Source organism: Corythoichthys intestinalis, chromosome 12, assembly GCF_030265065.1.
Source record: "Corythoichthys intestinalis isolate RoL2023-P3 chromosome 12, ASM3026506v1, whole genome shotgun sequence".
In the NCBI taxonomy this organism is placed as follows: Eukaryota; Metazoa; Chordata; class Actinopteri; order Syngnathiformes; family Syngnathidae; genus Corythoichthys; species Corythoichthys intestinalis.
Window position 1 is genome coordinate 26,199,337 of NC_080406.1, and position 25,814 is coordinate 26,225,150.

General features: G+C 39.3%; 1 protein-coding gene across 1 annotated transcript in view; it reads left to right on the forward strand.

Moving 5' to 3' along the window:
* Positions 1–25,652, forward strand: part of agps (alkylglycerone phosphate synthase) — a 62,729-nt gene extending 37,077 nt beyond the window's left edge. The window contains exons 17-20 of the mRNA XM_057852320.1: positions 1,836–1,925; positions 6,675–6,774; positions 6,860–6,917; positions 21,394–25,652. Of these exons, the coding sequence (XP_057708303.1) occupies positions 1,836–1,925; positions 6,675–6,774; positions 6,860–6,917; positions 21,394–21,515 (370 nt within the window). The 3' untranslated portion in view covers positions 21,516–25,652. The remainder of the gene's footprint in view (positions 1–1,835; positions 1,926–6,674; positions 6,775–6,859; positions 6,918–21,393) is intronic.
* The last annotated feature ends 162 nt before the right edge of the window (positions 25,653–25,814 follow it).

A 25,814-nucleotide genomic window follows, 5' to 3' on the forward strand; every position in this document is an offset into this window, starting at 1 on the left:
ACGACTATTTCAGTATCAAGTTAACTGTTAAAAACAATAAATAATATAGTCAAATCCGTTAAAGTTGTTAAAATTGCTCCCGTTATTCCATAATTTCCCTTTTGTCTACTTTCGACATGTGAAAGTTTTAAAACTATTTTAAAGATCGATTCAAGTCAATATATTACCGATTTAGAGGTACCGTATTGGCCCGAATATAAGACGATGTTTTTTGCACTGAAATAAGATTGAAAAAGAGGAGGTCGTCTTATAACTGCGGTCTAAAAAAAAAAAAAAAAAAAAAAAAAAAAAAACTGCGGCCTAGACATATACCCATTCACGACGCTTGATGGCGCCAGTCATCAATGAATCGAATGCTGAACGCGACTCGGGCGGCCAAAGGGAACCCCTGACACGAAGAAGAAAGTGGTAAGAAGGAAAAGAGAAGAAAATAGAATAGTAATAGAAGAGATAACCGAAAATGGAGAAACTTCGCGACAATTTGGAGAAAAGTGGGTCGAAGATTGGCCAGGTTAACCGGTGTTTGGCCATTCCTTACTACGCGGCGAAACGTCCTACACAATGCTCAGGGCGCTTGCATATGCATTCACACGCATGCGCACATCGGTTGGAAGCGGCGAGTACTCACTATTTTTGTTTTTATTTAGTTATTTAGAACCTTTTCACAGCCTCAAAGATACTTTTTGCATGTATTACCCTCTCATACTTTTAACCATTGTGTTTTTTTGTGTTAGCTTTGAAGCAGTTGACCACATTAGTCACGTAGCGTATTTAAATCGTCCTTATTTGACATAACTACATTTAAGTATTTTCTGCAGGCATTTCTTTAGTACGTTATTCCTGTATGCATCTAAACAAAACAAGTTTAGAGCGCACGGTAGTAATTTAGGTGTCAAATTCGACTAATGTAGGACGTTTCGCCGATGTAGGACATTTTGGCAGAACACCGGCAGCTGAGGAGAAGTTATGACGCAAACTTCAAGTTGATGGTGATAAATGAGGCGGTGTCTTCAAACAACTGCAAAGCGGCTGTGAAATATGGTGTCACAGAGTGTAATGTACGGAGATGGAGAGCTCAAAAAGATCGCCTAAAAAATGCTCAGTCAGAGAAAAGCTTTCCGTGGTCGTTTCTGTATAAAAATTAATTTGGTGTTCAAAAAGTCTTTTTTCAAACTTAAGTCTTGAAAAAGAGGGGGTCGTCTTATAATCGGGGTCGTCTTATATTCGGGCCAATACGGTATTTTAGATAAAAAGTTAATTAGATTTGCTTGGAAGGTTCGCTACAACAGCCTTGCAGGGAAGTCTACTGCTTTAAGATGGCGGCCATTTACTAACGCCCGCATCTAGCTTTCTTTACATGTGCTGCAAATGCCACCAACTCTATTTTGCATCTACTGCTATATAAATATGATATCTACCGTACCATAATGTGGAGCTGTTGGCAGCAGTCAGGTATGTTGTTGTGTTTTTTTATCTCGCGGCATGAGTTGAGCTAGAGCCGTGAGTTGAGCATTGGCATTACCCGAGGGGCCGGGTAATGACAAGCATGATGTTTAGCTACTCTCGCTCCGTTCCTCATTGCCTCCCGAAGACTGTGCGGCGCGCTGAGTGTTTTACTTCCGCTTTACTTGACATATTTCAATAATCGGAATTTGGATGTTTGTGAATCGTTCTCAAATCTTCCACGGCCGAATCACGAATAATCTAAGAATCGGAAATTTCGCACACCTCAAGTGGTCTATGTTCAATTGCACTTTTTTATACCCCTTTTTGTTGTTGTCTGGATTGTATCTATGACAAAATAAAAATAAAGGTATCATATTCTTGAATTGCAGGGTTTTGGACATCTGCCGGAACGTCAAAGCTCGCATTATAGGAGAATGTAAAGACAAAGGAGTGCAGTTTCCTCCGTATTCAACTTGCAGGTATTTGCTATTCAACTTAGTTGAGTTGTCTTATTGTGCTTTCTGCAAATAAGAATAACTGAGGCTTTTATGGGGGGTATGCTGAATCGGGGACAATTTTCCTGGTCAAGCACTGTTACTGTAATTCAGGGGTGTCTAAACTTTTTTCTCCGAGGCTGTTTTCAGACAAATTAAAGGATGCAAGGGCCAACTTGAAATCATTCCACATTCATTTGTTAAACAAATCTGAATCGGATCTAAAAAAGAATGGGTTTTTGAAAAGTATTTTTAAATTTAAGTCGTTAACTGCCATTGACTGCGATGGACATCCAATCCATTTTGAGTGAATCTCTCCAGTCAAATTCAATTGGACGTCCATCGCTGTTGATGGCAGTGAAATAAGATCACTTAATACCGGCCTTTACAGATGAATGAGTCAAGAGCTACAAGTAACAAAATAATACAGATGTATAAATTAAACATAGTACATATATATATATATATATATATATATATCTATGGCGGAAAACACAGACAAGACTGAAAAAGCAGTTTCTGCTCTTGCACTCCTCTTTAAAAGAAACTGCTGTATTTTAAACCAAAACAACTGTTTGATAGAACAATACAGTGCCTTGCAAAAGTATTCGGCCCCCTTGAATCTTGCAACCTTTCGCCACATTTCAGGCTTCAAACATAAAGATATGAAATTTAATTTTTTGTCAAGAATCAACAACAAGTGGGACACAATCGTGAAGTGGAACAACATTTATTGGATAATTTAAACTTTTTTAACAAATAAAAAACTGAAAAGTGGGGCGTGCAATATTATTCGGCCCCTTTACTTTCAGTGCAGCAAACTCACTCCAGAAGTTCAGTGAGGATCTCTGAATGATCCAATGTTGTCCTAAATGACCGATGATGATAAATAGAATCCACCTGTGTGTAATCAAGTCTCCGTATAAATGCACCTGCTCTGTGATAGTCTCAGGGTTCTGTTTAAAGTGCAGAGAGCATTATGAAAACCAAGGAACACACCAGGCAGGTCCGAGATACTGTTGTGGAGAAGTTTAAAGCCGGATTTGGATACAAAAAGATTTCCCAAGCTTTAAACATCTCAAGGAGCACTGTGCAAGCCATCATATTGAAATGGAAGGAGCATCAGACCACTGCAAATCTACCAAGAACCGGCCGTCCTTCCAAACTTTCTTCTCAAACAAGGAGAAAACTGATCAGAGATGCAGCCAAGAGGCCCATGATCACTCTGGATGAACTGCAGAGATCTACAGCTGAGGTGGGAGAGTCTGTCCATAGGACAAAAATCAGTCGTACACTGCACAAATCTGGCCTTTATGGAAGAGTGGCAAGAAGAAAGCCATTTCTCAAAGATATCCATAAAAAGTCTCGTTTAAAGTTTGCCACAAGCCACCTGGGAGACACACCAAACATGTGGAAGAAGGTGCTCTGGTCAGATGAAACCAAAATTGAACTTTTTGGCCACAATGCAAAACGATATGTTTGGCGTAAAAGCAACACAGCTCATCACCCTGAACACACCATCCCCACAGTCAAACATGGTGGTGGCAGCATCATGGTTTGGGCCTGCTTTTCTTCTGCAGGGACAGGGAAGATGGTTAAAATTGACGGGAAGATGGATGCAGCCAAATACAGGAACATTCTGGAAGAAAACCTGTTGGTATCTGCACAAGACCTGAGACTGGGACGGAGATTTATCTTCCAACAGGACATTGATCCAAAACATAAAGCCAAATCTACAATTGAATGGTTCAAAAATAAACGTATCCAGGTGTTAGAATGGCCAAGTCAAAGTCCAGACCTGAATCCAATCGAGAATCTGTTGAAAGAGCTGAAGACTGCTGTTCACAAACACTCTCCATCCAACCTCACTGAGCTCGAGCTGTTTTGCAAGGAAGAATGGGCAAGAATGTCAGTCTCTCGATGTGCAAAACTGATAGAAACATACCCCAAGCGACTTGCAGCTGTAATTGGAGCAAAAGGTGGCGCTACAAAGTATTAACGCAAGGGGGCCGAATAATATTGCACGCCCCACTTTTCAGTTTTTTATTTGTTAAAAAAGTTTAAATTATCCAATAAATTTTGTTCCACTTCACGATTGTGTCCCACTTGTTGTTGATTCTTGACAAAAAATTAAAATTTTATATCTTTATGTTTGAAGCCTGAAATGTGGCGAAAGGTTGCAAGGTTCAAGGGGGCCGAATACTTTTGCAAGGCACTGTATGTCTATATGCTGCCAGAGCAGATTCATGGCGCATGAAGCCCCCGAACTATTTTTAATTTGTCCGTTTTACCCTGAAAACCCCCGTTTACAGACGTCGCGCAACCGCATTTGTTTCAACCCAGCCATAAATTAAAGGTAATTAATTATATTTATTATTCAGAATTTCTGTCGTTTTTAGCTTAGAATCATTAATTGATGTCTCATATTTCGTTTAAAAAAATTAAAAAAAAAAGACTTTAAAAAATGATTAACTCACATTTTTTCAACTTTTAAACAAATTAGGTCACAATGAAAAAAATGGCATCTGTAAAAAGTCACTGATATCTACCTCATAACTATCGCTTAATTGTATTTTTTTTTGTTACTGTCGCATTTTCTCCGATATGTTAGATGATAAATAATCGATCCAAACAAAGAAAAATTGGGGGGAAAAAAAACTTTTAAAAGGGTAAATATATGAATAAGAAAATTTCGACCACTCCTTAATGTCTGCGATTTCTGCGTCGCGACCCTTTTTATATTACCATGTTTCACCCATAAAATCCCCCAAAAATCCAGCTGTGGCCATTTAGAGGTGTGTCTTGACACTCAGTGATACATGCTACATGGAGTTTTTGGATCGAAACAAAGAAAGTACGCGATAATATCTCGTTAAAATCATGGCGTCTGTAATTCTGTTCTCGCGTGCTCTCACCTCCAGATAGGGTTTTACTGTTTAAAACTTAAAAAAAAAAAACTCCTGTTCAAAATGTTTCTTCCCCCAGAAAATTTAGATTTTAAGCTTTCCAATGATGTATCACACATGCATATCGAACAATTTTGAAAGTTGGCTAAATTGGGGGTCTCAGAGCGGAACTTCAAGTCACCTGAGTGTTTTCCGCCATATATAGATATATTTTTTTACACTACTGAAAACAAAGAGAAAATGTCCAGCATCAGCAAAAGAAGTCAAGAAAATCAAAAACCAAGATGGCTAAATTCATCACATTGGATAATTTTTTTGTGTTTATTTATGTAAAACAAATTTCTGAAATTCTACGTAGTTTCCTACATTGATTTCAACATGTTGTCAGGTTATGACCCCCTTAACTATTGGAGAAGCACTTTTAAGTGATAAGCTGTTGGATCTAAGAAGTGCGCAACAAAATGTAGGCTGTACTCAAGCTTCTTGTGCGAGCCTTATTCAATGATATTTTCATCATTTGCTGTGGGCCCAAAGAACTTGGCCCAGATGAGCAGTTGGCCCACAGGCCGTAGTTTGGACACACATGCTTTAGCTCTTTCACGCTTCAAACTTCGCGCCCTCAGTCCTTCACGGATGTTTTTCAATTAAAAATAAAAACAGAGTGGCTCATTGACAGACAAAGTGGCAAAAAACAAAAGATTTATTTGCACGTTTAAGTACATAGTTATTTTTAGATGTTTGGATGTAGCACAGAGTCCCATGTCCAGACGGGAAGCCAGGCAGCCGCTCTATGCTTGTGGACAGATTAGACCTCAGCCTGATTATGCCACAGCTATTCATTTCCCGGCCGCGGTCTGTCACATGATTGATTTGTCCATTTAACCTCTGGGGCAGTCAGCGTGCCAGGCGATGGGCCATGTCAAATGAACAAGGGCTCTGCCCTCGGCTCCTCGGCGGGGAGCGAGGCCGACAGAGAGGCTCCGAGCTGGGGGGCTCGTCTTTACTCTCGAGTTAAGAGGCTTTTGATTTAGAAGGACACACTTTCACAGTAGTTTTTCTGTCTTTTTTTGGGCCTATATTGATTGTCAGAGGTGTTGAAATTATGAAATCATCATACCGAGAACCAAATAAAGTGCAAATTTTTGTTAAGAATATGATTGAAAATATTTAATACAGGTTCAGGGAAAAAATACAGTATTCAGGTACAGATTTTCTCCCAAAGTAAAATGGGCAAATATGAAGTAGACACACTTTCTGTGCTTTAGTAGGCCATGGATAATTATTGTACATCATGGATCTCTGTGCCCAGACTAAATTTGACACATGTGCTTTAAATGGACCCAGTAGTATTTAATAGCATTGTGTCATCAGGCTTTTTTTTGTACTAATAAGATTTTAATTGAGGGGTTTTTGTGATAATTAACAAGGTGACCAATTATATTTATTCCTTTATCTATTATTCAAAGCATGTTCTCAGGGGTTGTGGATAAGCTTGAGACTCGTTTGAGATCACAGTTGACATTTTGACTGAGAGGCAGAGTGCCCCCTAGACTGGTCACTAACCAATCGCTGGAGATAAATAGGCAAACAACAGTTTGCACTTAAAATATCCATTTGAAGATTAAACTAAATCAGGTTGCCATTTGGCAGCATTTGTAATTGAACAAAGAAAATCCCATCAGTCAATTTCTGAAGCATTCATCTGAGCTTTGTTATATCTGTCATAAGATATAAGATATGCATTCTTTGACGGAATCAAGTCAATTCCACAATCCAAACCATTCGATTGACAGATAGTGTATTTAAATTCCTTTCTTTTTATTTTCAGGGTGACACAAACATATGACTCCGGTGCCTGTGTCTACTTTTACTTCGCCTTCAACTACAGGGGCCTCGCTGATCCAGTGCATGTCTATGAGCAAGTGGAGGTGCCTCATTTCCTCTGCCCCATGCAAGAATTTGTTCCCACAGTGGGGATGGATGACTAAAGTGTGATGTTTTCTTTCTCTTCAGCATGCTGCTAGAGACGAGATCCTTGCTAATGGGGGCAGCTTATCACATCACCATGGAGGTAGGAAAAAAAATTTAGATTGTGATGGTGTACTAATGATCTTGATTATGTACGTGTTTTAAGTGGTTACACAGCTACTAATAACATTGACAAACAAATTTGGAGTAAAGTTCTATTGAGTTCTATACATGAATTATACTAAAATTGGCATGCTGGTACCAAAATTGCAGTCAGTTTTCTTCTGGGATATCCACAGCTTACTCCCAGATAAGCAAAATATGATGGCGGAACTATTGTTCGAGCAACAATCACGACTGTCCTCAAGTTGAACACTCCCGAATAAGCTACAAGTATACATTTTTTACTTAAGGTATTTGTACACAATTATAATTACAGCAGTCATGCCCCTTGTTGAAACATAATAGTGTCAAGTTACAAAGGCAAATTTATTTGTATGGCACAATTCAACACAAGGCAATTCAAAGTCCTTTACATCACCTGAATATCCACAAACAGATAAAATGATATATAAACATCACATTAAATCAACAAAGTTAAAAACAAACAATTGAAACACGAAATAGAATGATACATAAAAATCACATTAAAACATCAAGACATTTAAAAAAATTAAAATCAGAATTGGAAATAAAACCAAAAACAGGATAAAAAGCAAAAACCTTAAGTAAGTACCTCTACATACGAAGGTAATTCGTTCCAGGACCTTGTTTGTAAGTCGAAATGGTCGCATGTCGAGCGGGATTTTCCCATAAGAATACATTATAATTCCATTAATTCGTTCCACAGCCTAAAAACCTACACTAAATCCTTAATAAATACAGCTGGTACTATTACAAATGGCAATTACACATAGCAAAACAAATAAATTACAAATTAAAATTAGAATAATAATAATAATAATTCCTGTAATAATGTAACAAATCAGGTTCTAACGTGGCGGACGTTTTTTTTGCTGTATCTGAACGCACCTTGTGGCTGATGTAACAGAGAGAGGAAGCGGTGCAGTTGGGAGTTTACTTTAACTTTTAACGTTTTGTTGAGAACACCGTCAACTGCGGCTGACAGTAGGCGTTTTGTTTTGGACGGACAGTAGGCGTTTTGTGTTGGACAAGTTCTGAAATAAATGATAAAAACCTCCCAAAGCTGGGGATTTCTTTGGCGATGTTACCACTAATATAATTGTCAGCTTAACTTTTTTAAAAACTGGCGAACGGTGGTCTGAGGAAAACCGTGGAGATGGTAGACATTCTTCGGGTGTATTGTTGAGCCAGTTAACGGATGCGCACCCCACGGTCATCTTTTTCCTTGTTTCACCACCTGTACCAACCTTTTTGAAACCTGTGGTGATGTCCCTGACAAGAAAATCCGCCGTCCGTCCATCTGCGGTGCTGTCATGTCGTTGTATTTCGAGCATGTCGTCGGATGTAGAAACAAATGGCGAGTCAAATTTTACGTTGGATGTCGAAAAGATTGTGTGTTGAAGCGATCGTATGTCGAGGTACCACTGTAACTTGAAATGTCAACTATATAGGCAGTTATGAATATGCTGTTGTAAACAATAGCATTTTTAGCCCTGATTTAAATGAGCTAACAGTTTGAGCACAATTCAGACCTTCAGGTAACTTGTTCCAGAGGTGAAGAGCATAGTAACTAAATGCTGCCTCACCCTACTTGGTTCTTGTTCTTGGAACATACAGCGGACCGGTTCCAGACTAACATAGGGGTCTAGATCAGTGGTTCTTAACCTTACTAAAGGTACCGAACTCCACAAGTTTCACATGTGCATCCACCGAACACTTAGGAATTCAATTTCAAATTTAATACTTCTATATCTAAGCTAGCAAGCTAATATCTAACAGAATTCCGGTTCAAATTTCTTCACATTTCGCAGCATGTTTTTTGAAACAGATCAAAATTTGAGTCCATGCGGCCCATAGATCTGTTATACTTCTTCATATCGACTGCGAGTCAACCATCCACTGAGCAAACAGTTTCGGTTATAATCAGATGGAGGACCAGCAATTGGAAGAAATGGAATAAAGCAAAGCTGTCAAACTCATTTTGTTTTGCAGGCCACATATAGGCATTTAGAGTTCATGAGGCGGGACCAATATCCTTTGGACCAATCAAGTTAACTCACTGGATGTCATTGCCGGCACCTGATATCCACTATACGAATGATTGGCCACTCCCAGTCAAAATGTATTGGATGTCTAGCGTCATCTGTGGGACGAGAATATGAGCATTCACTGCCAGTCTTTCCTGTTTAAGTGAATTGGACGTCTGTTGTTGTCAATGGAAGCAGCCATTGACTGGGAAGGGGCGTGTGAACATTTTTGACTGCAGACACAAAAGTGACCCAAGTACAGTAATGTTCTCGATCATGAATAAATCACAAGTCTCAAGTATTACAGCGTAAGTGTCAAAATAAAAGCATGTGATTCACTATGTGGGCCGTACGTTTAACTCGAATGGAATAAATGTAAATTGGGGGCAAACCTTTCCAAAACCTTGCCTGAAATGTCAGTTTGTATAGATTTAGTGAATGTATTAAAATGGATCCCAGCGTGTCGTACTTGCCGAACCCCTGGGGTTCAATCGAACCCAGGTTGAGAACCATTGGATGCTTCATGGGGTCAAAGAAATTAGGGTGCACGATAGCTATTTTTTGAAACCGATATCGATAACTTCCTGCTCCTCAAGGGCGATACCAATACGATAACCGATAATATATATAGAATTTTAATTGTATATTCACCTGAGTTTTTGAACACCTGTAGGTCAAAAATTCTAGTAGTGGATTCAGCATAGATTTGCCTTTGACCTAACCAGAATTTCATGATGACATGAACATTATTACTATGAACAAAACAAAGACAAGAAACAGTTTTGATTTCAAATAAAGTGCCCATATTTATTTTTTCAAATAAATGTAATTTGAGTCATCACAATCAATCAGTCAATATCATTGACGATGTGTTCCCTTGAACAATGAGTACTGAACTAAAACAAACATAAACCCAAAAGGTATTGTGCTTTGTCAGCAGATAAAACATTTGGTGCAACTGGAGAGGAGACTTTTGTGGTCTTGGTCCATGAAACAACTTTCTTAACCTCGTAATTATATAACAGCAAGCCTAATCATAACCAAAAGGCCTCTCAAGAACTTGTAAACATAACAAATGTTTGCATTTTACAGTGTTAATTGCCATAGTAAGGTTTATCACTCAGTGATGGAAAAATTCGGCCTCTAGAACAATAACAAAACTTTGCATACTGGAAACCAACACACACATCCCAATCCACCAATGCCGTGCCAAAAATATTCTATATTATCGGGCCTATTAATAATGTTATTGGATTTATTGAGATGACATCATAATTCCTATTATCGGACCGATAATTATAGTGCACCTGTAAAAGAAATTGAGCATGTATTTTGGTCCGAGGCAATTAAGTGTTTTGTAGACAAGCAGTAGTATTTTACACTCTGTCCTTTGACTTACTGGGAGCCAGTGTAACAATTTAAGGACTCTGGCAGCAGTATGCTGTACTAGCTGCAGCTTCCTGACTGTATTTTTATTAAGACCTGTAAATATACCGTTGAAAAAGTCCAATCTACTAAAAATGAATGCATGGATAAGTTTTTCCATGTCTTGCTTGGACAAAAGCCCATTAATACTGGCCATATTTTTTAGGTGGTAATAGGCAAAATTAGTGACAAAGTTTAGATGGCCTTCAAATTTTAGGTCTGAGTCAATAATTACACCAAGATTTCTGAATTTGTAGCTGTCAGTGACATTGTGCCAAGTTGCGTGTTGATCTTTGACCTTTCCTTTTTTGGCACATCCATTCATTGATTTAATGAATGCATTTACTCAGGGAGGCTAAGGGACTATAATCATGTGGGGACAATAAAATGTAGAGTTGTGTGTCATAGGTGTGATAGATATTGTACAGTTCCATGATCTGAGCTGAGCTAGAGGAAGCATATACAGTAGATGTTAAATAAATCATGCCTGTTTCTTTCACATTTCTTATTAATTTTTTTTTTTTTTTAATACATATAAAACAAGCACGTTAAGTATAGTATTTTTATTATTATTATTATTATTATATTTTTTATTTTTATAAAACACTGGTATCCTGTTGTTAAAAAGTGGACGTGATAGAGAAAAGCTGAGATCAGTTTTGCATTCCACACCCAGAAATTAGTCACAAACAGCCATCAGACCTAACGTAACAGGAATGTTCCTGTGTAATCAATCTGAATTGAAATACCCGAAGGCCCGATTATTTGTTGTTTTTAAATTAAATTATCTTGCCCGGTTTAATTCATACCACAAGCTATGATCCATAAAAACTGAATATATAATTTCTAGGGCTGTCAAACGATTAAAATTTTCAATCGAGTTAAGCACAGTTTAAAAATTAATTAATCGTAATTAATCGCAATTCAAACCATCTATGAAATATGCCATATTTTTATGTAAATTATTGTTGGAATGAAAAGATAAGACACAAGACGGATATATACATTCAACATACTGTACATAATTACTGTATTTGTTTATTATAACAATAAATCAACAAGATGGCATTAACATTATTAACATTCTGTTAAAGCTATCCATGGATAGAAAGACTTAGTTCTTAAAAGATAAATGTTAAAACAAGTTATAGAAATTTTATATTAAAACCCCTCTTAATGTTTTCGTTTTAATAAAATTTGTAAAATTTTCAAACAAAAAACTAGTAGCTCGCCATTGTTGATGTCAATAATTACACAATGCTCATGGTGCTGAAACCCATAAAATCAGTCACACCCAAGCGCCAGCAGAGGGCAACAAAACACCAAAAAACACAAGTAACAAATGGACATGACACTGTGCTGTCATTTTAATCTGTTTGAGCGGGTCATGTGCGTTACATGCCTCAAATATTTTAACGTGATTACCCTCATTCATTCATTTTCCATGCCGCTTTTCCTCACGAAGGTTGCGGAGGTGCTGGAGCCTATACCAGCTAACTACGGGCAGTAGGCAGGGGACACCCTGAACTGGTTGCCAGCCAATTGCAGGGCACAATGAGACATACAACCATTCACGCACACACTCATACCTACGGACAATTTAGAGTGTTCAATCAGCCTACCATGCATGTTTTTGGGATGTGGGAGGAAACCAGAGTTTCCGGAGGAAACCCACGCAGGCACGGGGAGAACATGCAAACTCCACACAGGAAGGCCGAAGCCCAGGATTGAACCCTTGATCTTAGAACTGTGAGGCAGGCGTGCTAACCACTCAGCCACCGTGCTGCATTTTATTTATTTTTTTTTAACGTGATTAATTAAAGAAATTAATTACCGCTCGTTAACGCGATAATTTTGACAGCTCTAATAATTTCAAACCCCTTTTGCAACAAAATCCTCTCCAACTTTATGTATTGAGCGCTTTACAAGCAACATGTTTGGCCAAACAGCCTATGTAAATATACTTACTTATCCCTTTCAGGTGACAGCAAAAATTGTCCAATCCATTTTGACTGAGAGGCCTGGCAGTGGTTGTTTGCTGTCACTGAAACATTATCCCTCACTTCATCATTCACAAAGTTACCATTTAAAATAGATGGCTTATTAATCATTTGATTTTCATGTCAAAAATGTCTTCTCCCACCTTTTCTTGATATTTTCTTTCAGTCTAATTCCTCTTTGGCACCACACTGCATCTCATAGGTCATTTTTGGTACTATGATTGATGTAGTTAAATGTCGGTCATCTTGAGTACACCCACATAAATGTTTTTCATGTCACGTTCAGTGTCCCACATTGGTTAAATTGTTAAAAATCGGTATTCGTGTTTCCCTACTTTAGTGAGCGTTGACAGCATTGACAGACGTGCCTGTAATGCAGGTTTTGGCCTCTTTCACGGGTCCAAAGCACCATGTCCCGGCATCTGCGACGGAGCCATTTGTTCGTCTCGGCGGCAAGCAAATGAAACGTGAGCAGGGAAGGGCAGCCGAGCGACTCCGCCGGCCCCATCAGGGCTCAGCGAAACGCCCGCCTTATCTATATTGCCATCCGCCTGGCTGTTTTCATACATCACTTCAGGCTATTCATCACACCTGTCAAAAACAGTATGCAGTGAATCAGCCGCGATATTAAATTGCAATTTTTCCCCAAAGGCGTGGATGGGTTCAAAATTAAAAGATCGCTAATAAAAAGGAGGTGGCGTAGGCCGACCTAAATGATGCCGCCAGTGTTGCCGCTTGAATGCTGACCTCCAAAGTGTGGCCCGGTACACCCTGAGCAGCATGCGTAAAGGTGGGGGAAGGGGACGTATTGATGCGACTCCGGTGTGCGAGGCCCACTCTGTAATTGTGATTAATAACAGCGGAGCTCGCTATCTGGCCGCGGACAGACCAGTTTGTCTGGCTACAATCAGCTGCTGACAAATGGAGCCGCTTCTACTGGGTTTTGTGTATCAAAGTAAACAGATGTAGTCAAGGATGGCCAAGTTGGAGGGCACAGCGGCAAATACACCTTTTTTTTTTTTTATGTCCGGCGATTCACCACTGTCTCTGGAGCACGAGACACAATGCTAACGTGTGCTCGCGAGTGACATAACCCAAAGGACAATGTCCCCCTTTCTTTCCTTTAAAATCTCAGGATCAAAGCTGAAAAGAAGAGAGGGCATTTATTTCATTGTTTCCTTTTATATGGAATAGGGCAGGAACTGGATAGCGCACATTCAATTATCAGATAAACCAGAACTAGATGAGGTAGTATTTTAGATGTATCCTGGGCTCTTAACTCATGAGTGTACTCACTTGTTAGTTTTTCAGGTTACAAACAATCCCTTGTTTGTGTTTTTTTCTTTGTGTCGCTTGAGGGAAAGTTAGAGGGGGAAAAAAGGAGCAAATAACCAATTCTCTACCATCAACAGTGAGAGACGTCCAATCTATATTTTGACATGAAGGCTGGCAGTGAGCATTCACTATTCATTCATTTATCTCTCATGCCGTTTATCCTCACGAGGGTTGCAGGGATGCCTGAGCCTGTTCCAGGTAACTCCTGGTTCCTGTAACTATAGGCGGAAGGCACGGTAGACCTTGAATTGGTTGCCAGGCAGTGATCATTCACTACTTGTTTTTAAATAAGCCGTAAAGGGGAAAATAGTAAAAATGACTTGCACATTCTCAACTTTAAACATTAATATAAGCATACTCTCATGTAGCCAATCAAAAAGATATATATAATGGATAAAACAAATATTATATTGAGACGTATGCAGTGATAGTGGTAAAACTACAGTGAGAAAGGCAGAGAGTAAATCTAGGGCTGCAGCTATTAGTTATTTTAGTCGTCGATTGACCTACAGTGGGCCGAATAAGTATTTAGTCAACCACCAATTGTGCAAGTTCTCCTACTTGAAAAGATTAGAGAGGCCTGCAATTGTCAACATGGGTAAACCTCAACCATGAGAGACAGAATGTGGAAAAAAAAAATCACATTGTTTGATTTAAAAAATAAATAAATTCCAAATTAGAGTGGAAAATAAGTATTTGGTCACCTACAAACAAGCAAGATTTCTGGCTGTTAAAGAGGTCTAACTTCTTCTAACAAGGTCTAACGAGGCTCCACTCGTTACCTTTATTAATGGCACCTGTTTTAACTCATTATCGGTATAAAAGACACCTGTCCACATCTTCAGTCAGTCACACTCCAAACTCCACTATGGCCAAGACCAAAGAGCTGTCGAAGGACACCAGAGACAAAATTGTAGACCTTCACCAGGCTGGGAAGACTGAATCTGCAATTGGTAAAACGCTTGGTGTAAAGAAATCAACTGTGGGAGCAATTATTAGAAAATAAAAGACATACAAGACCACTGATAAGCTCCCTCAATCTGGGGCTCCATGCAAGATCTCACCCCGTGGCGTCAAAATGATAACAAGAACGGTGAGCAAAAGTCCCAGAACCACACGGGGGGACCTAGTGAATGACCTACAGAGAGCTGGGACCACAGTAACAAAGGCTACTATCAGTAACACAATGCGCCGCCAGGGACTCAAATCCTGCATTGCCAGACGTGTCCCCCTGCTGAAGCCAGTACACGTCTAGCCCCGTCTGCGGTTCGCTAGAGAGCATTTGGATGATCCAGAAGAGGACTGGGAGAATGTGTTATGGTCAGGTGAAACCAAAATACAACTTTTTGGTAGAAACGCAGGTTCTCGTGTTTTGAGGAGAAAGAATACTGAATTGCATCCGAAGAACACCATACCCACTGTGAACCTTTGGGGTGGAAACATCATGCTTTGGGGCTGTTTTTCTGCAAAGGGACCAGGACGACTGATCTGTGTAAAGGAAAGAATGAATGGGGCCATGTATCGAGATTTTGAGTGAAAATCTCCTTCCATGAGCAAGGGCATTGAAGATGAGACGTGGCTGGGTCTTTCAGCATGACAATGATCCCAAAAACACAGCCAGGGCAACAAAGGAGTGGCTTCATAAGAAGCATTTCAAGGTCCTGGAGTGGCCTAGCCAGTCTCCAGATCTCAATCCCACAGAAAATCTGTGTAGGGAGTTCAAAGTCTGTGTTGCCCAACGACAGCCCCAAAACATCACTGCTCTAGAGGAGATGGAGGAATGGGCCAAAATACCAGCAGCAGTGTGTGGAAAAGCTTGTGAAGAGTTACAGAAAATGTTTGGCCTCCGTTATTGCCTACAAAGGGTACATAACAAAGTACTGAGATGAACTTCTGGTATTGACCAAATACTTATTTTCCACCAGGATTTGCAAATAAATTCTTTGAAAATCAAACAATGCGATTTTCTGTCCCCCCCCCCCCCCCCCCACATTCTGTCTCATAGTTGAGGTTTACCCATGTTGACAATTCCAGGCCTCTCTAATATTTTCAAGTGGGAGAAGTTGCACAATTAGTGGTTGACTAAATACTTATTTGCCCCACTATATGAACTAGCTAGTTTGAATAATCGAGTAATTGGATTAGGCCCATTGCCTCAAATGCTATAAAAAGCATAAATGAATGAGGATCTGAATACAAAAAGAACAATTGGCTAACTTGCATAGCCAAAGTCCGATAGCTTAAATGCTATAAAATACTTTTTTTGTTGTTGTTTTTTTTTTTTTAACAATGCTCTTAATAAATTGTTCAAACACATATTCCCACAAAAAATGGCTAAATATACCTATAAATTGAATTACGAATGCATTATAAAAACATATTAGCTCAAACAAAACCTACCTTATGTTGGTCTTAACGGGGAGCAGCTGGATTCAGCCATGTTAAATGAGTTATATCATGTTCACTGTTGCCACTAGAGGGTTGTGTATCCACCTAATCCTCCCAATTTCAAAGCAAACCATTACAACGCCACTTTAATTAAACAATACTTGAAGCAGCAAAATTTAATTTGAAGCTTTTTTTTCTAATCGAATTACTCGAGTTAAGCCAGTAATCGTTTTAGCACTACATACATCTTTTATTAATTGTGTAATACTGGATCTAAAATACTGAAAACTGAATCTGAGGCGCCCCAAATAAGCTCTTCCAGTAGTCGTTGTCTTCAGCGACGTTCATTGGGTAACAGTTTTTTTTAACTTAGAGGTATGGTTGTCAAATCACTTTTCCATACCACATCCAAATTATGTAGGTGAAGGGGTTTTTGTTTTTTTGTTTTTTTCAACCTGTCCTGTTTAGCTGCTTTGACACAGCGAATAGGAATCTGAGTGTCCTTATGGTTTGAACAGTTTTAATGTATCACATGGGAGTTTAGTATACCCCCATTGTGTTTTTTCTTTTATTCATTGGGAGAAAGCAGCGAGCAGGAAGGGGGTATGAGGGGGAAGAAAGGAAGGAAGCAGACAGAAGAGAAGAACAAACAACAACAGGAAATAAATTGTTACACGCCTATGCTACATATGAACATAGTGGTGCTATTTTTAGCTAACTATATTTACCCATGGACACCATTTGGGGGGCCTGATAACTGAGGAAGGGGGGAGCAGTCAAAACTTGTGAACGTTTTAACCCTGAAGCAACTGTCTAGGTCACTAGCAATACAAAAAAAAATCAACTGCTGCTATTTATCTCTCCAAACCAACACGGACACCAGCTTGGTGTAATGTGGGTTTGGTAAATGCTACCTTCAATGTATTTAAAACGCTTTGAGTTGGCGAGTCAACTACTCAATATTGCAATATCGCCCCAGTTTGTGTCAACCCTTTGATTGACAGGTGATCAATCCAGGGTGTACCCCGCCGCTCTCTCTAAACTCATGTGGGATGCTCTCTAGACCCCTGTGACCCCGAACAGGATAAGCGTGATAGAAAATGGATGACTGCTTGTAAAAGCAGTGCTTCAAGTGGGTCACCGGTGCTGCAGCAGCAGCGAGGAGCCTCTGAGCATCCATCACCTGCACGCTGAGCCATCTATCAATACTTGGGGGGGAGGGGGGGGGTCTGTGAAAAAGGGGTCCGTCGTTCACTCCCTCGACCTCCGTTTGTCGACCGGGACCCCTCTGTCCTCACCTTGGCCGCCGTGCAGCACTTGCGCAAGATAGACACGATTCGGTTGAGCTCTACTTCTCGGCGGCGGGACGAAGCCTTCGTCCACGTCGCTCTTTCCGGCTCGCCTCAGCTGCGAAATCGCCCGCCGGAGATTGATGGCGACGGCCGGCGAGAGAGAGAGCGAGCACGACAAGATAGATGTGTAAATTATCACGCTGATGGAGGCAATGATGCAGTCCCGCCACCTTCTGTTTTCTCTCCTTCCCTGGAGGAGGCGTGGAGGTGGAACCAAAGGGGGGGTGCTCCTGGTGAGCACAGTTTTTTTTGTAGTTATGAGGCAGCAGCCGATTGGTTCTTCTTTCACCATCTGGAGGTGCGTGTGCTATCGCAGCCCCCCGGTGACCCCCTTGTCTGCCCTCTTGTGTCAGGAGGCCCTCACAGCCCGATCCCCATCTGGCTTCCTTGGCTGGACTCTAATAACAAATATGTCAGGGCTCGTCCTGTCTACGCGAGGGCGGGGGCTCCCCCCGTCTAATCTCCTGTCATTACTTTGCCACTTTCAAGTATTTACACAGTCAGAAGCACCTGTTCTCAGGCTTATCTGTTCCCAAACGATAGCGTTACGCAGCTTTCAAGTTGGCACGACCTCCAAAAGTTCACATTTACACAATTGTCACCTCCACTTTGATATCATTCTTATCTTTTGTAACGTGTCAGAATGAATGGAGCTGGATTCACGCTGGCACACTAATATTGTATTGCTTTCGAGTTGCACAAATAGGACTAAACATGACATAAGATCGCTTCAGTTTGATATTGTAATACACCAGTTGGTGACTTGACTGTACTGGTATATTCATCTGCACACAACTAACATGTTAAAAAACCACTAGCAGCCTTAAACTACACCAAATACACAGACAATTAAATTGTTTTTTTACTGGCTTGGCTGCCATTGTAATCGATGTAATAGCTGTCCAATCCATTTAAACTTGGAGGGGCTCGACCTAGGTAAATCTAATCATACACCAGGGGTCCCCATCTGCCGGGCCGCGGACCGGTGCCGGTCCGTGGCGCATTTGCAACCGGGCCGCACAGAAATAATAATTTATTAAAGACCGCATTCTGGCCGAATTAACCCTGTGCCCCTGCTTAACACACCAATATCCCTGTCTACTCTAGATATAATACTACAGGGAAGATTAGAATGTCGTCATAGAAATGCATTGATTGGACAGCTAGCAGTACATCTTGTTTTGTGTATATAATATATCTATGTACGCTTGTCCTCGATAATAACGTATTACTAGGCCGCGGGCGCAGCACATTTGTTCCCTGAAATAATTAGCCCCCACACGAGCGAAGATGACTGGTAAACAGACGTCTTTTGAGATATTTTTTTAAAGAAAGTTTGTAGTGTTTACTTTGGAATCGCTGCATTTGCGCATTTTGCGACCATGTTTAACGTTACGCGCATGCGTAGAACCGCAACGTTGCAATTTTTGATGGGTTGCAAAATTTTTCAGAACACCGGTCCGTGAAAAAAAGACCCAAATAATACCGGTCCGTGGTGCAAAAAAGGTTGGGGACCCCTGATATACACGATAGAGGATTATTATTTCATATATCACTATATTGACCAATTTGAATCTGGAGTACCTTAAAATGTGATTAATCTTTCGTATGAGACCGATTTGATGCTTATTTAGATACATTGGTTGTGGTTTGATAGAAAAACAATATTTTTAACGACTTAAAAGACTCGACTCAATATGATCTGGGAAACTTTTTTTTTTAATGTAGGCATCAATCATAAATAAGCCTATTATATAGAGTATTTTCAAACGGGTAAAAGATATTTATTGCAGAGCATTGTTTCTTTATGCCGTAACATATGATTGACGACAACAGCAAAAAGACTTGCTACATGGCATTTGTTGGATGAGATCAGAAAATATGACAAAAATAAAACATACACAGTAAAAAAGTTTTTAACACAAAAGGTCTTTGGTCAGTAACAAATGTGCAACATTTTGTGATATTTTTTTGCTTGGGAACATATTTATTTTACGTGAAAGATATTTTGACAGAGCATCATAGCCGCTGCATAACAAGTCCCAAATGCTCAGCCACAGTTACACTGCTACTTCCTACTTGGTAGTGCTACTTGTACAGTTAAGTGAGCAATTATGATGTTTTAATTTTTATTTTTATTTTTTTTACTATGAGTCATTGTGGGACTGATTTCTATCATCGTGATAGCTGTTGCACATCTTGACAATGAATGTATCCCTGGATTACTGGCGGATTTTGTGTCTATTAAGGAGCCTGTTATCGATTTGTTCATATCTACCACTATGTTCTCTAGACCCTTGTTACCCCGAACAGTATAAGCTTGATAGAAAATGGATGGGCCGTTATGATATTCTGACGCTATGATAACCTTAAGCCAAAATATCAAGGTTTCAAGGTATCACTGTATTACAATTACAGCTCTAAAATGTGTTACTCTGAGATATTTGGGTTTAAAGAAATAAAGAAAAACTTGTTTCCATTGAACAGGATTTTTATTTTTCAAAACATTAGCAAATTGGAACATAAGTATAATGTAATTAAAAAAAAAAATCTAATCAAATTAAAATAAATGCAGTCCTCTAGGTGAGTGGAACTAAACCCACAGCAACAGCTCAACATTAATACCATCAGAACAAAAATAATTGAATTATTTTTCCATAAAAAGCATGTGTGCATGACTCTTTTATCATGTTTACATTATACACACACTTTCTTTCTCAACACGGACAGTTCCTAGAGAGAAAAAAATACGAGTTTACCACGGCTAGACACACTAAACACGCTGGAGTTGGTGGGATCCGTTCATGACAGTGTTATAAATGCAAAATCATATCGGAGTTGTTGCTACCTTCCGCAAATATGTTTTACATGTCGGTTGGCCCTGTTCCTCTAAGCCACGGCAGTATGTAACTTTTCTGTAGCCGAAGTATTCCCATACCAGCGGTTTCGTTTTCTTCGATTAGGGAAAAAGTTCAGGAGTTTCGCCTTGTGTAACACAGCTAACTCCCTGACACTGGGCAACAATCGGTGGAGGAGGGTTGAGCCTTGCAGCTGCAAGAGAGGGATTTCTCCCTGCATTTTGGGACATATAAAATAGCTAATACCGTAGGCGGAATTTTTTTGCGGTTGTGAAACCTTGACATTTTCATACCACGGTATACCTTGAAACCGGTAATCTGCACATGTCTATCTACTACCTTTACAAACAGATTTCCGGTCAAGTTGGATTTTCCTCTACTAAATTAATTGTGATTAAACTAATTGCCTGTCATCAATGGAGATGCTTCTGTTACTGTTTTACACAAAATATAAGCGATATTTCCAAGATTTTGGCAAAGTATTTGTGATTTTTAATAATTGTGTCATTCCGCAAGGTTTTGGTGAAGGACGATTGCCGTATAAATTTGAAAAAATAAAATCAAAACATCTGGAAAAACCTCATGATGAAAGCGTAAAACTTTTTTTGAGATAATTGAGTGGGGTTTTTGTTTTGTTTTGCCAGTTTTTCATTCGAAATTTAACTTTCGAATTACTAGGGATAATAGAAAGTCAGCTAATGGAAACCAATGAGTTAACTTCACTGGAGGAAAAGTGAGTGAGGGCGTTTGGGTGGGCTGCTCTGTAGCCCCGCCTCCTTCGTCTCCTATGGGAACGCACACGCACACACACGAGGCCTAATGAGTTTGATAGTCTGCTGAGCTCTATAAATCATGCCATGCAAAACATTTCTCCTGGCTGAATAAAAGCATTTATCACTCTCTGTTTATTCACTCACTCTCAGAAGATTGATTGGCTCGCAGCAGCCTGCCGAGCAATCAGCCGTGCCCGCGTCCCCCACCCTCAACATCTCCAACCTCCCCCTTTTTTCTGTTCCCCCATCCTCATTCGTTTCTATTGTGCCTCGGCAGTGGGGAAGCTTCGCAAGGAATGGATGAGGCAAACCGTTTCCAGCGTGGGTTTGGGCATGCTGCAGTCCGTCAAGGACTACGTGGACCCCGGGAACATCTTCGGCAACCGGAACCTCCTCTAACCCCGCCTACCCTACCTCTCTCTCTCACACACACACACACACACACACCTCCATAACCGTGCAAGGAGATTCCCGAAGTTGGTGCCATGTGTGTTTCTGCTCTACAACTGAACGATAGGGATCGAGTCCATCGCACTCCTACGGAAATGAAGTTGTTTTTTTTTGTTTGTTTTAAGATCCTTGATGTCCAAGGCCCTTACATACAAGCCAGCAATGGCACTTGTAAAGGCTAGTTATCAAAGATATGGGCTAAATGTTTTTGGAAGTGTTTTCCATCCACGTGATGTTAGTACGTTACTGATGCTCTGTGCCTTCTCCAAAGCTTTTGTCTGCCTCCCCCTCCTAATAGTGTATATGTATACTACCTTAGAGGATCACCTCGCATAGAGTACATAATTGCATACAATAGGATGAATGTGTGTCGCACTGATGATGTAATGCAATTTTTTGTTCGTGTGTGTGTGCGCGCGTGTGTGTGCGGACCGAATGAACATACCCTTGCTTGGACCTCAACTTGACTTTTCATGGTTGTCTCACTTTGTTTTTGTACCGTAGTTCCCATAATGTGTTACTGACTAACAAAACTTTTTTTTCCCCCTCTAACTCACTTGCTGCTGCTCGGCGTTTGATTCATTTGAATTGGGAGGGCTGGCAGTACTCCTTTACTGCCAACTAGGGCTGCGGCTATCGATTATTTTAGTAGTCGATTAATCGATTAACTGCTTAGTTCGAATAATCGAGTAATCGCATAAAGAACATGAAAAATTAAAATACCTGAGCCGAGCCTCAAACAGTATCAAAAAACAAATAAATAAGAATCTATGTACAACAATAGAACAATTGGCTAACTTACGTAGCAAAAGTCCGCTAGCTTAAATGCTCTAAAACGCTTTTTTTTTTTTTTTAAACAATGTTCTTAATGGTTCAGACACATATTCCCACAATACATGGTTAAATATACCTATAAACTAAATTACGAATGCATTAAAACAAACATTACCTCAAACAAAAACTTAGTTTATGTTGGTCTTAACATGGAGCAGCTGGATTCAGCCATGTGAAATGAGGCAGACTAGAGGGCAGTGTATCCACCCAAATCAATAAAACTAAATGCAAACACTTTCAAAATAAACCATTGCAACGCCACTTTAAACGAATACTCGAAGCAGCACGATTTAATTCGAATATTTTTTTAAAATCGAATACTCGAGTTAATCGATTAATCGTTGCAGCCCTACTGCCAACCCTTCCTGTTCAAATGGATTGGACATCTACGACGTCAATGGTACTGAAACACAATTAGTCGTGGCTAGACTTGCCTGTTCAAATGGATCAGACGTCTATCGTCATCAATGGTGAGTTAATAACCACAGCATCATGTTTCGCTACCAAAGACTCCTACAAACTATTTTGGAATCCACATATGCAAACAAAAATACATTTTTAGTAGTTTATAAGAGTTTCCAAGCAGCTGTTTTGTTTAAGTATATATGGCGGAAAACATTGACTTGAAGTTCCACTCTGAGACCCTCAATTTGGCCAAATTTCAAAATTGTCCGATATGAATGTGTGATACATCATTGGAAAGCTTAAAATCTCCATTTTCTGGGGAAAGAAAAATTTTGAAAAGGAGGGCATATATTTTTTAAAAATGTCTTTTAAACAGCAAAACCCTATCTGGAGGCGAGAGCACGTGAGAGCAGAATTACAGACGCCATGACTTTAACGAGATATTATCGCGTCTTGTTTCGATAAAAAAACTATGTAGCATGTATCACTGAGTGTCAAGACACAGATGTGAATGCCCACAGCTGGATTTTTGGAGGATTTTATGAGTGAAACATGGCAATATAACAAGGGTCGTGGTGCAGAAATCGCAGACATCAAGGAGTGGTCGAGATTTTCTTTTTCATATATTTACCTCTTTAAATGTTTTTTTTCCCCCAATTTTTTCTTTGTTTGGATCATCATTTATTATCTAACATATCGGGGAAAATGCGACAGTAACAACGAAAATACAATTAAGCGATAGTTATGAGGTAGATATCCGTGACTTTTACAGATGCCATTTTTTCATTGCGACGTCATTTGTTTAAACGTTTAAAATATGCGAGTGAATAATTTTTGAGTCGTTTATTAATGTATTTTTTTAAACTAAATATTAGACATCAATTAATGATTCTAAGCTAAAAATGACAGACATTTTGAATAATAAATATAATTAATTACCTTGATTTTAAGGCTGGGTTAAAACAAAAGCGGTTGGTTGCACGACGTCTGTAAACGGTGGTTTTTAGGGTAAAACGGACAAATTAAAAATAGTTCAGGTGCTTAATGTGCCATGAATCTGCTATGGCAGCATATAGACATATTGTTCTATCAAACACAACAGTTGTTTTGGCTTAAAATACAGCAGTTTCTTTTAAAGAGATGTGCAAGAGCAGAAACTGCTTTTTCAGTCTTATCTGTGTTTTCCGCCGTATGTGTGTGTGTATATATATATATATATGGAGGGAAACACTCAGTTGACTTGAAGTTCCGCTCTGAGACCCCCAATTTGGCCAAATTTCAAAATTGTGCTATATGCATGTGTGATAAATCATTGGAGAGCTTAAAATCTCAATTTTCTGTGGGAAGAAAAATTTTGAACAGGAAAGCATTTAAAAAAAAAAAAAAAAAAGTTAACAGCAAAACCCTAACTGGAGGTGAGAGCATGAGAGAAAATAATTAAAGACGCCATGATTTTAACAAAATATTATTGCGTACTTACCTCTTTTCGATCCAAAAACTCCATGTAGCATGTATCACCGGGTGTCAAGACACAGCTGTGAATGGCAGCAGCTGGACATTTTTGTAATATAACGGGGCGGCGATGCAAGGAATGTTCAAGATTTTCTTTTTCATATATTTACCCTTTTAAACGTTTTTTTTTTTTTTTTTCAAATTTTTCTTTGTTTTGATCAATTATTTAACATATTGGGGAAAATGCGACAGTAACAAAAAAAATACAGTACAATTAAGCGATAGTTATGAGGTAGATATCCGTGACTTATTTACAGACACTATTTTTTTCATTGTGATGTAATTTGTTTAAAAGTTTAAAATATGCGAGTGGAGTTTTTTTTTTTTTTAACTAAATATTAGATATTAATTAATGATTCTAAGCTAAAAATGACAGACATTTCGAATAATAAATTTAATTACCTTCTTTTTATGGCTGGGTTGAAACAAAAGCGGTTGCGTGACGTCTGTAAGCAGGGGTCTCCAGGGTAAAACGGACAAATTAATAGTTCAGGGGCTTAATGTACCATGAATCTGCTATGGCAGCATATAGGCATATTGGTCTATCAAGCACAACAGTTCTTTTGGCTTTAAATACAGCAGTTTCTTTAAAAGAGGGGTGCTCGAGCAGAAACTGCTTTTTCAGCCTTGTCTGTGTTTTCCGCCATATATGCATTTCTGTTTAAATAAACCAGTTTCTCTCCTTTTGGACGCAGCTTTAAATGTGTTTTCTAACCAAAATGTTTGCCAAATCATTAGGAACACATCCAATCCAAGAAGTATATTGAACTTGATGCTTTTGCAAAGATTAGAATACTCGTTTGTTTTACTGTATAAGCTAACATCATTTGACATACTTTATGGGTGGGAGTCAAATAAACATCATAAATTAATACAAATATTATCATTTCATTACAATTGCGGGAAGTGAGACCACATATTACTACATTATAGTTATACTGCAAGTCACTTGATCATTGTTATCTTTGTAAAGACGCAATTAATCAAGTTTACCTTCTTAATAAAGTGATTTAAAAAAAAAAACAAAAAAACTGCTGTCTCACATAAACTAATTTGTTTTTGTACTTGTCAACAAATTTGTGTGCTTTTTAACTTTTTAACGTATTCGGAAAACAGACATCCCTTTTGCTAGTTTCTTCAGATAATTCAAAAACATGCCGTGTGTTTTGTCACCGCCTTTGTGCAATAAATCCAACTAAAACAGCCCCATTGGAATATTTGTATTTATTGCAAATTAATGATTTATATTTTTAAATGGATGGTTCACAGTGGGAGTCTGACAGCAGGCTCAACTGAGGGTGATCTTGCCCATCCTGACAACTTTTTTTTCCCCTCGCCGCACATCCTCATTTGGGAATCATTTTCCACCCACGCATCCGCCTACACGCAGCCTTGCTGACGTCAGCAGCCGTCAACAGCGGCGGTGGCGCAGCCTTGGGCTTGTCAGATGTCACGTGGTCCACTTATTCATGCATTTCGATGAATGTAGGGAGCTTC